General features: G+C 44.1%; 2 protein-coding genes across 2 annotated transcripts in view; one reads left to right on the top strand and one right to left on the bottom strand.

Annotated features, from left to right (window-relative positions):
* LOC118409729 (3-oxoacyl-[acyl-carrier-protein] reductase FabG-like) overlaps positions 1-14,860 on the top strand; it is an 876,245-nt gene that overhangs the window by 375,633 nt on the left and 485,752 nt on the right. The gene's annotated exons all lie outside the window — the stretch shown is intronic.
* On the bottom strand, positions 2,227-13,233 carry LOC118409141. The gene is made up of 17 exons (XM_035810009.1): positions 12,684-13,233; positions 11,251-11,431; positions 10,565-10,611; positions 9,996-10,170; positions 9,503-9,697; positions 9,143-9,331; positions 8,789-8,983; positions 8,119-8,301; positions 7,659-7,862; positions 7,353-7,553; positions 7,028-7,234; positions 6,711-6,911; positions 6,196-6,423; positions 5,276-5,410; positions 4,427-4,636; positions 3,834-3,995; positions 2,227-3,643 (listed from the first exon to the last, which is right to left on the bottom strand). Exons 1-17 carry the CDS (start codon positions 12,789-12,791, stop codon positions 3,462-3,464), a joined length of 3,003 nt encoding a protein of 1,000 aa, XP_035665902.1. The 5' UTR covers positions 12,792-13,233; the 3' UTR covers positions 2,227-3,461.

The following is a 14,860-nucleotide window of genomic DNA, read 5'->3' as shown; positions in this document are numbered from 1 at the left end:
ACTGATTGAGTATAGCGTTTGTCGTTCTCGAAACGGGTGGGCGAGTGGTGCTTTTGTGTGCATGTACGCTGCTTCTAATATGTCCAAATCGAATTAAGCTGGACATAAGTGTTAGACGATACTCCAATGACTGTGGCATGAACACTGGGGAGAGTTATCATTCAGCATTGCGTGGAGCATAAGAGGTACGCTTGACGTATTTGAATATAATATTACTTTCTCTCGAGTGGTTATGGATCAATATTTGGCAGTCAAAAGTGAAAATAAACCAATTCATATGTACAATGTAAAAACACTTCAGTCTTGACGAGTGGTTATTGATCCTAGCAGCGACCATGCCCCTCACCATGTACTGAACCCCCAACCAAGGAGTTTAAAAAAACTCATTGCCCCAACCAATCAATCTAACCAATAGTACCGGTACATACAGTCTTGTGTATCTACCCCATATTTACCAAAATTGGAGGTATGGTTTTTAGTTGTGTGTGTATGAGTTTCCGCAGCAATAACTTAAGAACCTCTGGATGGCTTATGAAAATATTTGGTATGTGGATATGTGTTGTGAACCAAAGGTCAAGGTCGATTTTGGGCCCTCTGGCGGCGGATTTCCTGTTCGCGCCCACCGCGGATGCAATTGTGACAGCGGTATCTATATAGACAAACTGCTCAGCTGCACCCGTATTGTTCACACCATACATCAATACGTGTTTAATAATTGATTGATGACATCTCTTTCGTTTTTTTTTACCACAGAAGGATGCAAGCTGCGTCCAACGGATATATAAGACCTTTTGCATTGTATTTATATTCATGATATAAGTTATGGCATAGTGCAGATCAGTGTGGCCTTGTCAACTTCATATGAAACAAGCACCTGATGAATACACGGGGGAAAATTATAACATGTTAGCTATATATAGTCCAGATATATTTCGATATTGTAAATGCTACGTCTGTTGTTAGCTTTAAGATATAGGAAATATATACGTTATCGATGTTATCAGAACTTGCTGAACAAACAAACCTCTATGATGTTCATTATCCTTGGAAGAGTTGAATTTAATGTTATAATCCCACCTTTAAACTCGCAATGAAGCGTCTCTTGCAATGTATGACCGAATGGAATCACAAAGGACAAGACTTCGGACAACTTTGCCGACAAATATCCAGCCCATCAAGCTAGTTGCACTCCCTGGCGACCAAGATTATATTGCAACACCTTGCAACATCTTGAAAGTAAAATTAAAACAATTCGTCGTCCAACGGATGAAAACTTCGCTGCTTTAAATCGTTTTGTTTTACGAGATTAAAATTTTGATGTAGTCGTTCTTGGTGACGATGTTCGATTGGAACGATCATGATGTGCACAATACCACGTTCAATTGCAAAATGCGAAGAAAATGTATGTCAATGTCTACTTACTGTCGCGTTGTTTTTGTTTGTGAAGTGTCGTGAATTTTGTCATCTTTTAAAAACTGTATGGTCACATTTTCGAAAACAAAGTCAAGTAAGCCTCAAATACCCCCTTTTGCGAGCCTTGCACGATTTCCCAAACCCTACAGCTGAGTTGCAGTTAATTTCATCGCTGCGACCGAGAGTGGTATTGCAGTTTAGGCTATGGTAGGGAGTAGGGCTGGGTACCGGTACAGAAAATTCAGGTCCAGGTCCAGTTCAGGTCCAAAGGATCAGGTCCAGATTCGGACCTGAACCTGGACCTGATTCAGTATGACTCATGCCAATGGTCCATTTCACTACATAGAAATTTGTTTGGTGGAGTATTAGACTTACACTGGCGTCTTAAAATCCTACAACGCTAACTGCACCTGTACGATTGACTGTAAAACTCGGTAGAAATGACTATAAACTCTACTCTACTTCACTCTTGTTATTTTCTTCCACCTGCAAGCGCCGAAACTTGTGAATGCCTGATGAAATAATATGTTAATTTTCTAACCGGTCCAACATCCGGTCCACCTAATTTTTTCAGGTCCGGTTTTTCTGGACCGGTCCAATAAGAAAAACCGGTTTTGTACCGGTACGCTGTACCGATACCCAGCCCTAGTAGGGAGTACAGAACGCACACAGTACTCCACAGGACATAATTGAACGTTGATTTGAAGAATAAACGACACGATAATCTAAACTTGAAATCAATTGATAAAGCACTGAATGCAAGAGACGTTAATGATTTCTTAAATTGTATATTGACCTTTAAAATCACCACAAAGGAGTTCACAGGCTAAAAGTACCAAAAGTGATATACTTTGTGACACCATTTGATGTTTGAGACAAAATTCCGCTGTTTTCGCATGATGGCACACGACGTCTGACATTTCACTGAATGTTTAGTGGATACAAAGCTATGTACGGTACTGTCACTTTCTTTGTGTATACACAGTAAGGACATGAAAATCTTAACAACATTGATGTAAATAATGATATATGTTTGTCAGGTTATTATACTAATCTCCAACTGTTGCTCGATACATTTACTGCACTCATACACATAGCATGCAAATGTCCGATTCGTTAAAATCTATTTGCTACAATACTGATTTTGAACAAAGTTGTCAACAGTATGATATATTCTAGTGTATAAAAGTATGAAACATAGAAGGCAAAGGTTGACAAGTTGAGCAACTATTGACGTTTTCAGATATAAACTCTTAAACTAGAAAAACAAGTAAGCTCGAAAAATTCGACGCCCAACATTTAAGTCACCACATGTAACTATCAAAATGTTACAATTTACGTGCTTTTCCCCATCATATCAAGTTTGAAAACATGTTTTGAGACACGTACACCTCTAGAACCTCCACATTGATTAATATAACACAATTAATTACAACATTCTAATCACATTTGTACAGACTCCTTAACTAAGAGTAGATGAATATGAGTAATCATTATACTAACAACATTTTGAGTATTGATAATATTGCCAAGTAACGAATCCTTTTCCGCAAAGGAGGAGAATTGAAAGCTATGCTTCTGTCCAATCTAATAGTGAACAGTATTGAAATTCCATGATACAACATTGCATATGTTGCCAATACTATTTTTCCTCGCCCAACTGTCGCCACGTGACAACGAACGGAGGAAACGTCAAGGTAATAGGTTACATAGATAGGAATGAAACAGCATGTTCCCCAAGTCTGAATACTCGTGGCAAACCCGACTCACTGATAGTGAGGACTATTAAAATGGTCCACTTATTCTCAATGGTAGGACTACATGGTTACGTTTCGAACCTAGTATTTGCAACAAAATCAATCGAAAGTTGAACACGTTTATGATAAGCACATTACTGTACTATTCATGTCTTCCGTGGGACAGAGATATTTACACGACCCTGGCGGAAATCGATGTTTATGTTGATTGCATTGCGACCGAAAGCGTCTTTTGTCGTCTGATTTGTGGGCACCGCGGAATCTCGCGTAAAGACCTCCGATCTCGCCGAATCACGCGTGGCGGCTGCCGAGATCGGGCGAGGGTTGGACGAAGCCGCGTTCTGAGTTGGCGCTGCCTGCCCTATGCGCCCAGGCCGACTTGCTGCCCTGGTAGTGGCGGGACGGGAACCATCTCTGGAAGGACGAGACGTACTCTGACTTTGGGAAAGGCCTTTTGCCTCTCGAGTGGCGTCCTGTAGAGAAAAGGAGAAGAAATATCCGTTAGCCCTAACGGTTTCCTTCACTGCCATTGAACCAGGTGGTTAAGGTGGTGTATAGTTACAAACTTTCTGGAAAAGTGATAAAAGAAGGGTAGAAGATGGCGATATTAAACAGAATCAAAGGTATACAGGATAGTGGGGTGGATGGCCATATATATCATACCCGCCTTCCACGGATCCGGGCCGGTCTTTTGTACGTCGAATAGGCATCTGGAGTTGGGCAGGTCGACTGCTCGCCTCAGTCGGACAACCTTGGTCAATGGCCGGTCTTGTCGCGAAGGTTCGGGGAGAGGCACTGTGTCGTCCACGGCAGTAAGACCACCACCTGTTTATAGAAGAGGTTAATATAAATTAGGTACTGGGTAAGGCAGCCGACTTTACACAGGGCCGAAGCGTATCCCTTTTTGGCTAGCTGATGGTGCCATTGAGCCTGGCCACACGACTTACTTTTTCTGTCTTGCAATATCTGTAAAAAAAGTGCTCTATGTTGAACAGAGGTTTGACGCCTTAGCCACACCTAAATCTCGCGCGCACACAAGGGCCCTCCAGCTTTACTTCCCATCCAATGGCACTAATTAATAATGCACCCTCACACCATGTACGCGCGAGATGCGAACCCCCGGTACTTAGAAACCCATGGACGTTCCACACAAAATGACAGGAGAGGAGAGATTTTAACCAGAAGTATTTTTTTATAGACTAAATCCTACTTTACACTTTGAGATGTTGCAGGCGATGTCGCAGTTAATAACTCACCTGCGGTACCGTATCTTCCCCGCCTCAGCCTGGAGCTGTCTACCCTTGGTTTTCCCGCGGAATCCAGCCTGGGCAGCTTGGACTCAGGGCTGCTCCTCCCGGCCGGAGGGCCCGCCACGTTGTCGTCCATGGTCCTGAGGATTCCCCTGCCGGCGGAGGGTTGCCGGGAACGCGCCGACGTCGTCAATTTCGTCGGCGGCCGTTTTGCCCCTGTTGACACGCCAACGACGATAAGCGGTTTGTCAGAGTTTAAACTAGAGTCAACTCCTGAAACAAGCAAGCGTTTACAACCCAAAATAACCCGAGCGAATAATGCTGCGATGAGTGCAATTGCTGTAAACAAAGGGAGCAACCAAAAACAAACACGAAAATTTAGGTCTTACAAAGCTTGCTTCAGTCAATACTGATCATGAGGTATGGTAGTTATACTATTCCCACTATTTGTACAAGTCTAGAGCATTTTTACATGACTTCGACGTCATACCAACACAGATGCTGAACCATGCAGCTACATGTATTCGCATTTTGGTGAATTGTAAGCCCATTACAGCTAGAGATCGTGGCCCGTGCCCATTACAGCTAGAGGTCTTTTGACCCTCCCAAATAAGCTTTACTATGATTAAATGTAAAGATCTCTCTCAGGAGAGAACACTTAAAAAATACAGGAACATTTCAGAACGCAATGTATAAAAAAAAATAATACATTTGCTAGGGTCCAATGAAATGCAAATGAAGGACACCAAGGGCACCTGCCCGCTTCACTGATGCGGAGCAAGATTAGAAACGCTCTACCCTGCATCACAGATTAGTAGACACACACAGTAGTAAGACGAGAACCAGCAGACTGACCAGGTGTGGGCTGTGTGGGCCTGAGTGGCTCCAGGACCGGGCGGCCGGTGTCCCTCCCGCCATGAGCGCTCCTCCCGGCCCATGCACGTGATGGACCTCCCTGTTGCGACGGTTTGGTCTGCTCCTCCTCTACTACTAGAAGAATGAGGCTTATTTAGTGAACCGAGATACGTCATAATCATCAAATTGCAATTGCAATTTCATTTTCAATCTACCAGATAACCTGATTAACAAAGAGAGCTTCTTACATGTACATCCTATCCCTTTTCAAGGGCTTTACGTGACAATCACTAGTTGCGCATTATTATTATTAATCTCCGATCAGATATACATATCCGGCATTGTACAGTATGATAAGGACCAAAGAAGTATTGAGCTGGTCACCAGATAGATACTGCTTTGGCTCTTTAAGCCAACGGGTTATCTGCTTGGAGATTATATGATTATGACAAGGACGCAAAAGACAATTAGACTAGGTTATTAGTACCTATCTTTGCATTATTAATGATGTGTGGTCTACAGTAGGGATTCGCCCTGGATGTTTAATAGACTGTATGATTATTGCATCGTTTTGTAAAAGTTCACTTAGATTTTTGCTTGGTTTGCATTTCAAAAATGTGCGCTTTTTCTTCACGTAATACCTTGGGGACAACAAAATGGAGACGGACGCAACTATATGCATTTTGATGAATCGTAAAATTCAAACGTTTTTGGACATCTAGAGATCTTATGATCATATGAAAAATGCCCAATAAGGCGTGTATGGCACAATGATGAGAATACCAGAAGAATACTTAAAGGCGTGAAAACAAAAAGGCTTTGTCAAGTCAAGCTATGATCGATTGAAATGCAAATCAGGTACATGTTGGTACATGCCTGTCAACACCTGCCTGCTTCACTAAAATGGAAAGTGGTCTTACCTGCTCCCCTGTTGTAGGTATACGTTTCTTGTCCCTTCTTCACCTCTTTGTTAAAGTCTGTCGTCTCCGACCCCTTCCAGCTAACGTGCTGGCTCGGAGGCGAGGCGCCCCTGTTGTTATCATCTTGTGTGTTCGCCCCGTTCTGACCGTTTGCTGGTGCGCCAGACCCACCGGTGTCCATACCCTGGCTGTAGGTAGGTTGTGGAACACTCGACACGACGTGGAACACTGTTAGAACGAGAATAGATATCGAGTTATTGTGTTGAAAAATCGAGAGGTCACGGGTTCAATTCCTGGCATTCGTGGCTAAACGTTGTGTCCTTGGGAAAGGGGTTTTAAATGAAGTTCCACACTCGACCCATGTAAAATTTAGACGAGGAGCTAAAGTATGCATGTGGTGGAACGAGAGAGATGGACCCCCCCCCCCAGCTTCCAAAACTATTACCAAAACACAAGGCACCTGTCCGTAACGCCTCAAAAAGGACCTTTATCTTTACTTTTACTATAATACTCACTTGCGCCCTTGTTGAAGTTGCTAGTCTCTGACCCCTTCCAGATGATGGGGGCCTGTGCCTGTTGTGTGGTACCCGCGGCCTCTTCTGTTTCTCCCCTATAGTCACGGTCACCGCCGGCCTGGTCTGGCTGTTTCGCTTCTGGAAGGTTGTCAGCTTCCCGATTTGAATACGGTTGTGGCACGGACGACACAACGTGGAACACTGCGGGCAAGGAAGCAAGGAAAATAGTTTTAGAAATGTTTAGTGAGGTCTACACACACAAGTTGAACCTTTATCTTTCACTTAACCAATGCTTAAGTGCCATCAACAATACTTACTGGCGCCCTTGTTGAAGTTGCTAGTCTCTGAACCCTTCCAAATGATAGGGGCCTGTGCCTGTTGTGTGGTGTCCGCGGTCTCTTGTGTTTCCCCTTCAGTGTATTCATGGTCACCACCGACCTTCTCTGGTTTTTCGTCCTGATGGTTGTTGTTTTCAGCTTCCCGATGGAGATTCGGCTGTGGCACGGACGACACAACGTGGAACACTGTGGACAAGGAGGCAAGAAAAGTAGTTTTAGAAATGTTTAGTGAGGTCTACGTTAGCACCACACGAACGTTGAACTTTCACTTTACTTATGATCAAGTGCAATCTGTGATACTTACTGGCGCCCTTGTTGAAGTTGCTAGTCTCTGACCCCTTCCATATGACGGGGGCCTGTGCCTGTTGTGCGGTGCCCGCGGTCTCTTCTGTTTCTCCATTGTAGTCACGGTCACCGCCGGCATGGTCGGACTGTTTCGCGTCTGGAAGGTTGTCAGTTTGCCGTTCGAGGTGCGGTTGTGGCACGAACGACACAACATGGAACACTGTGGACAATGAAAGTAGTTTTAGAAATGTCTAGTGAGGTCTACTTTAACACACACGAGAGTTGAAAGTTTACCAATGATTCAAGTACAACCTATGATACTTACTGGCGCCCTTGTTGAAGTTGCTAGTCTCTGACCCCTTCCAGATGATGGGGGCCTGTGCCTGTTGTGCGGTGCCCGCGGTCTCTTGTATTTCCCCCTTACCATAGTCACCACCGGCCTGGTCTGACTGCTTCGCGTCCTGATGGTTGTTGTTTTCAGCTTCCCGATGGAGATTCGGCTGTGGCACGGACGGCACAACGTGGAACACTGTGGACAAAGACGCCAGGAAAATAGTTTTAGAAATGTATAATGAGGTCGTCTTCAACACACACACAGACACACACGCACGCACACACACACGCACACACACGCACACACACACACACACACACACGCACACGCACACACGTACGCACACACACACGCGCGCGCACACACACACACACACACACACACACACACACACAAACACACATACACACACATACACGCACACACTGCTTAGGGGTATAGCATTACTTACTCGCGCCTTTGTTGAAATTTCCAGTCTCCGAACCTCTCCATATTTTGGATTCGTGGTTTTCGCCTGTTTGCTGATCCCCGGTTGTGTGACGGTCTCTGTCCTTAGGAGAGGAAGGCTTCCGAGTTTCGGCGTCTTCAGGCTGGTCAAACTTTGGCTGAGGAACTGACCTCACGACACCAAACACTGTGATAAAACGAGAAGGAAATGGACGTCATGAAATTGCCTTCCGGCTACAGTGCTGCTGCCATTATGATGGTATGGAAGTAGAAATGGACGTCATGAAATTGCCTTCCGGCGACAGTGCTGCTGCCATTATGATGGTATGGAAGTAACTAAGTTATCCTGTGGCTTGCACGGTGCGGTCACGTTGGTCGCAGGCCGTCGTACGATTTTGATGTGTTTAACGTTTACGCAGGCTGTGGTAGAACATCTACTTCTTAAGCTATCCACATCAGGGCCTTGGATAGAGGCGGGGGACGCCACAAACTTTTTGCAACTTACTAGCCACTACTCACGGAGTCACGTGTTTGCTATCTGTTTCTAGTGGCGCAATAAAAGCCGTGAATCCATTCTCTAAGACGACCATGTGAGGAAGTCCAATTTTCACGTTATGTTAGAAGGTACTGTTTAAGCCTGCTTCAGACTAAATTCTGTCAATTTTCATAAATACCTGCGCCTCTGTTGAAAATGTCGGTCTCGCCAGGGTTCCTCCATGGCGCAGGATCCAAAGGAGGCAACTCCTGCTTAGCCGTGACACTGTCGTCCCTGTCCGCTGTCTGCCGCGCACTGGCCGACTTGGTGCGGCGGGGAGACTCCGCTGGAGGTTCGAACTTGAGTTGGGGTACGAACGGCACCACTCCAAAAACTGTAAAGGATAGACATTACGTGTGACTTCCTTTTATCGATAAGAAAAATGACCAGAACCGAAGTGTATATGGTAACATAAAGGCGGCTCGGATTTTATTTAAGAACGCAGTAACTTGCTTAGATTAATCATTCTTAAACTTAATCTTTCCCACTTCACCTGCGCCTCTATTGAAGATGTCGGTTTCGCCAGGGTTCCTCCAGGGAGCAGGATCCAAGGGAGCTAACTCCTGCTTAGCCTTCAAACTGTCATCTGCTGTCTGTCGCGGACTGGCCGACTTGGTGCGCCTGGGAGACTCCGCTGGAGGTTCGTACTTGGGTTGGGGTACGAACGGCACCGTCCCGAAAACTGTAAGGCGAGAAAATAGCTATAGATACATTGCAGATCACAATCTACTACTAGCATCATTGCCGTCTTAACATCAATTGTCTCATATTGTTGACCAGTCAGTTATCCTGTTCCACAGTTTCCAACGACAACACAGAAGAAAAACTATGAGGGGGCGTTTCGTTTCCTTACCCGCGCCTCTGTTGAAGATGTCTGTCTCACCAGGGGCCCTCCAAGGCCGGAGGTCGGCACCGTCAGCGCCAGTTTCAGCCGGTCCACTTTCACGAGGGGCCTGGTCTGCGTCGTTGCTCGCCGCCTGCCTCTGTGTGGCGTAATCCGCAGGACGTTCGAACTTGGGCTGTTCAACTAGAGACACCTTTCCGAATACTGGTAGCAAAAAAAAAACAAGATTTATTTCAAGTTCAAGTGCCTCATGATATCGCTTGATACAAACAAAGCTGTACTCTTTGTACACACAGTGACACGGGACAAATAATCAAAGGACAATAATAGATAATGTCCAACTACAAAATAGGTAAGGTCCAGGAAACAATATTGTTGTACAGATACAGAAACAAACACGAAATCATCTAAATTGTTTTACAAATATCTTATCTAACGTCAGTTTAAACTATTTACCTACACGTGTACGCGTATTATGATTGCTCTATGTATGTACACGTACCTGCGCCTCTATTGAAGATGTCCGTCTCGCCGGGTGCCCGCCATGGGCGTATTTCTGCTGGTGCCGCCTCTTCCGTCTTGTGCTGTTGGACAGGCGGCAGGGGTGTGTATCTCGGGCTGCCTCCGCCATCCCTTTCAATTGGTGTCATCTGTTCATAGTCCATAGACTGTTGAACCTATTTTTAACCGATGACAAATAATGATCAGTGATTTGGATGGTAATATCAGACATGGTGAGATCAGCCCGCATCACAACACGCCGTTCAGCACCAAGGACACTTCAGACATGCGGAGGTAGACGTCTCTAAGCAACTCTGAATTACACTCACTCCAACTTTAACCTTTCGATACAGTGGAATAAATTCACCAATGCCATTTCCAGTATGTGTGTGCCTCTCTACATGTATGTGAGACTCTCTGCTACTCTACATATATGTATGACTCTATGCTACTTTTCATATATGTGTGACTCTCTGCTACTCTGCATATACAGTATGTGTGATTCTCTGCTACTCTATACATACAGTATGTGTTATTCTCTGCTACTCTACATGCGTCATTTTCCCGCACCTTGGTGTCCTGTTGAAGATGGGCGCTCCCAGCCGTGTCCAGTCGAGCTGTGAGAAGTGGAAAAACGAAGGTCACTTTACGAGACATCGTACCGCTTATCAAAGGGTGAATAATTAATGAGATCGGTTATCAAAGGTTAAGACTGAATTAACAATGCGTTTTGCCTGGAAGCGACCTTTGTAGGTGGGGCACTTCATCGTTTATGTACGCGTGACTTGTAGTCATCATGCTTCCGTCTTCGAGCATTGTCTATTCTATAGCCTAAAGAGGCGGCAGGTTCTGTTGATATTACAGGCCTTTGTACAGCAACGTAGTAATTTTAGATGCAGTTTATTACATGAAGTTCTTAGGTCACATTCAATTTTCAAGTTCTGCTTTTTTTCTCAGGAAGATAATATAGCGGGCAGGCCAAATAGAAATACAACCTAAGTCAAAATACTAGGCTACTTAACGTTTCAAACAATACATTTTCAATGTCTTGGTGAATGTAAAAGCTAGGAATACAAGGAATTTCTTCAACCGTTGGTTCCCACATTTTTTGGGTTGATTCATATCCTGAGGGGTAAACTTTATCTTTTTTCTCAAATCAGAAAAAAAAATCAGCAAAGCTAAGAACTAAAAAATACAATTTGTCTGATCTCAATATTTTTCCACAAGGTGATAGGACATACAAAAATGAGCCACACCTTCCATGTTCTCGGCGTTGGTAAGTTCCGGGCCTTGCCACCGTGTTGAGTATGTCCGCTCCGGCCCGGGCAGAGTCCGTCTGTGCTGCTCCGGCGGGGAGGCAGGATGGGCAGCGTCGACTCCGATCCCGCTGTCGGCCGAGGTACGCCGGGTTCGGACCCACTTCGGAAGGTCGGCAGGCTATAGAGGATGATTTCAAAATGATTGTTATTGAGAAGGCCACTCTTATGTAGTCAGACATTAGGAAAAAAACCCTTTAGTTCAAAGTAACGTCACTAGAGGTTCCAAACGTAAACCATTGATTAATTACCCCTTTGGAAAATTACGATCATAGCAAGACCTGAACCTGAGATATTAGATTTTGACGTACGATTTCTCATAGAAAGCCCATATTCTACATTTTTCTTCCCTTTGTCTACAGCTTTTTCTAAACTTACGTTGCTAACCAAAAATATACAAACTCTGCCGAGAAACACACCTTACGAATGTAGTAACTAACGTGTTTATATTTTGGGCGACGTTGTCGATGTCGAGCATCTAATATTGTTCTTGTTCCAATTTGAAATTATCGCAGTTCTTTCCCTGCTGTCATTGAACTGTTTACGTGACATACGGGAGTAAAGCTGACAACAAGACATGTTGTTCATGGCCTTAATTGCATTCCCCGGGGTTCGGTCGCTAAGCAACGCACCATTGTTGTCCCTCAGCTACGAGTTAGAATCTCTTCACCACCGGCATTCTCGCCACACAGAGACAGGTTTAAAAATAACGGTAACGCTGAATATGCTTTTCTTTAGAAATGGATTGCCCAAGACAACAATATTGGCTAGTGAACGCAGGGGTGACAGACATTTCAGAGGGTATCCATGGGCACTGTTACCATGGCGTCCCTGTAGCAACCCGACTCAGACTCTTCGTTTCAACACCGATGGCCCTTGTGGATACAAGAAATGATTTCAAATCGAAGATAGGAGGAGATTTCTCTAAAACAAGCTCTCAAATGTATCGTTAATGAAATGATAACCTTGTCATCGGTCGCTTGAGACAAGTTAATATCACAAAAGATGGGGTTGGCTAAGGTAGCCACCGAAGGAGCAGAGTAAAGAGGAAAAGCATGACACCCAGACTACTGCTAAGTCGTTTGTTCAGGGGAAAAGTTCCACAACGTTGATGTCCTACCAGGCACAACTTCGATCAAAAAAGAAAGAAAGTTGCTTCCCTCAATAGACCTTGTCCTCCAGGAACAAGGTTCGCAGAGGTAAGGGCGTTTATACTTTTGGTAGTCTTTTCAGCGAAATAAACACAAAAATGGAACGACCATGAATTCGAAGCTGACTCAGAGTCTCTATATGAAAAACGCGGCAGCTTCAAGAAGAGGTTTTGTCTGATATTTTCCAAGTGCCTTTGGACGTTCAGTGACGGAAAACCTTACCGAAGAAAGCCTCCTGGTGGCGGCAGGTGTCGACATGTGGTGTATAACGGGCCTGAGCGGGCCCAGCCCCGGGAACGGGTTGTAGCCGCTTCTCGCTGTGCCGAACATGACTTCTCCTCTCAGATCACAGTCACCGCGAAGTTGGAGGGAAAAAAACACAGACGTCCCTAGTCCGGTGTACGTAGAGCCTCTCTCGGTCTGGACAAGACAACTCTGCCCGTCGCCCTTAAATGCACACTTGTGTTGACAGCCGGTCTCCTTGGTGCCCAATTTTCTCACCGCACGCGGAGGGGACAAAGATTAAAATTTGATGGCAACCGATGGGACTCATGAATATTTAACGAACCCAAGTTCCTTTAAGGGTAGGCGATAGCCTGTTGGCAGCCAGAGTCACGTGATTGCTATTAGAACGTGAGGACAAGGTTTCTGCCTAATCACTATGTTCGGCCATTTTAAGCTGATTGCTACCTGACAACATTCTTTTAAAAAAGTCGCAGGTTAAACTTCACTGTTTTTTTATAGATTTATTGGATTGTAGAGTTATTGTTGCTTTCAGCTCAGTGAATATGTACTGTAGGTGTGTCTAGAAATGTGCCCATGAAAATGAGTTTCATTTACTACGTACCATTGAACTGAAATGCATTACATTATGTCTTCATGAAGAATCATATGATAGACATGATAGATATAAAAAAGAAATGTTATGACATTTAGACAATCGTACTTGTGGTTACATGATAATCTTAACATGAGCCTGCAAAAGAGGATGTCTATATATAAATGTATGAGAATCATATAGGTAATAATCATGCCATGTGAGTCAAACATGTTGCTTATGCAGTGCCAATGAACAACGAATTGACTTAAACTTTGAAAATTGTCCCTTCCTATTGTACGGATGACATGGTCACATCGGATCAAATGGTGGGCCTCATTATTCATAAATAATATATCAATCTACGATTGGATGATTATGGTCACGTGGTCTACGTTTTCGTTAGGCTTGTCACTATGACAACGCCATAGGGTGGCTTTAGTTGACATCACAACACAACAGGTCGTCTGGATCCATCACTACGGCATAAAAATGATTTGGTAGCTTGGTAACAACGCTTTGTGGTGTCTATTTGCCACATTATTTTCTTCCAGCAACATTTATTTTCGGTCTTATTTGTGCTCTTTTTTCGATCTTATGTCAGACGACCGGAGGAGGTCTGAAGTAGTATTCTTTGTGGTGTATTTCGTGGCTTAAATGTGGCCAATGGAAGGTTCGTTACCTAGTTCTGAATGCCAGTAATTTACCATCATAGAATACCTTCTATCTCCGCATAGTAGTAAGATAAGAACTTGGCAACCACTCGAACAATGTCAGAAGTGATGAAGCGTTCGCAGGTACTCATGTAGTTGAAGTAAAGTACTGTAGTGTTCATCGGTACTTACCATTATACTTAGTACACTGGAGGCGTAAAAAAAACAGGTGGTAACTAAGGTGTCTTCCCCATAGAAGACAATATATGAAACACATACATGAAAAACATAATGTATTACTGTTGATTGCGCACTTGCTGAATTAACATGTAACGTTAGTTAACATAATTTGATACCTCTTCTCTCTCTCTCTCTCTCTCTCAATCACACTCTCTCACACACGCACACACACACACACACACACACACACACACACACACACACACACACACAGGCATACACACATACACAAACACGCACGCGCACGCGCTAGTCAAATTGTTCAGTACATGTCGCTTTGGTCACATAAAGCACCGTTGATTTGTGGGTGTGCCGTAGACATAGTAGGCTCTATACGTTTATACAACACGTTTGAAGGAGCAGAAAGTGAAATTTTCCGACAACGCTCCAACTGTTCTCATTCCTAATACTGAAAATACGTTTTTTCTCCATTTTCAAGATATTCTTACCATCTGCAATTGGTGTGGTGATTCTCTGATCTCTGATTGAAGACTTTAAATGTATCATTGTATAATCAGAAAATTAATCTCGTATTTTAACAGCCTACTGAATGGTAATTTAGCACTGGTGACGTAGTATTCCGTACGCTGACACAAGTTAACATTCAATAGGCTGTTAGTCTCCATAGCAGGCCTTGCCTCTGGCCTTTTTATTGTCTTGTCGTGTACCATCAGTGTTTTCTTACTGTG

The sequence above is a fragment of the Branchiostoma floridae genome, chromosome 2 (assembly GCF_000003815.2).
Source record: "Branchiostoma floridae strain S238N-H82 chromosome 2, Bfl_VNyyK, whole genome shotgun sequence".
Classification (NCBI taxonomy): domain Eukaryota; kingdom Metazoa; phylum Chordata; class Leptocardii; order Amphioxiformes; family Branchiostomatidae; genus Branchiostoma; species Branchiostoma floridae.
The sequence above is the reverse complement of the archived record's forward strand: the minus strand, read 5'-3'. Positions and strand labels throughout refer to the sequence as shown.

Excerpts from the sequence above, each read along its gene's own strand:
- LOC118409141 (XM_035810009.1), bottom strand. The coding sequence starts at position 12,791 with ATGTTCGGCACAGCGAGAAGCGGCTACAACCCGTTCCCGGGGCTGGGC. Across the intron at positions 8,302-8,788 it reads CATTTTCAACAGAGGCGCAG|TGTTTGGTGTCGTGAGGTCA; the intron begins GTATTTATGAAA and ends GTTTTATCACAG. Across the intron at positions 3,644-3,833 it reads CCCGGATCCGTGGAAGGCGG|GACGCCACTCGAGAGGCAAA; the intron begins GTATGATATATA and ends TTTTCTCTACAG.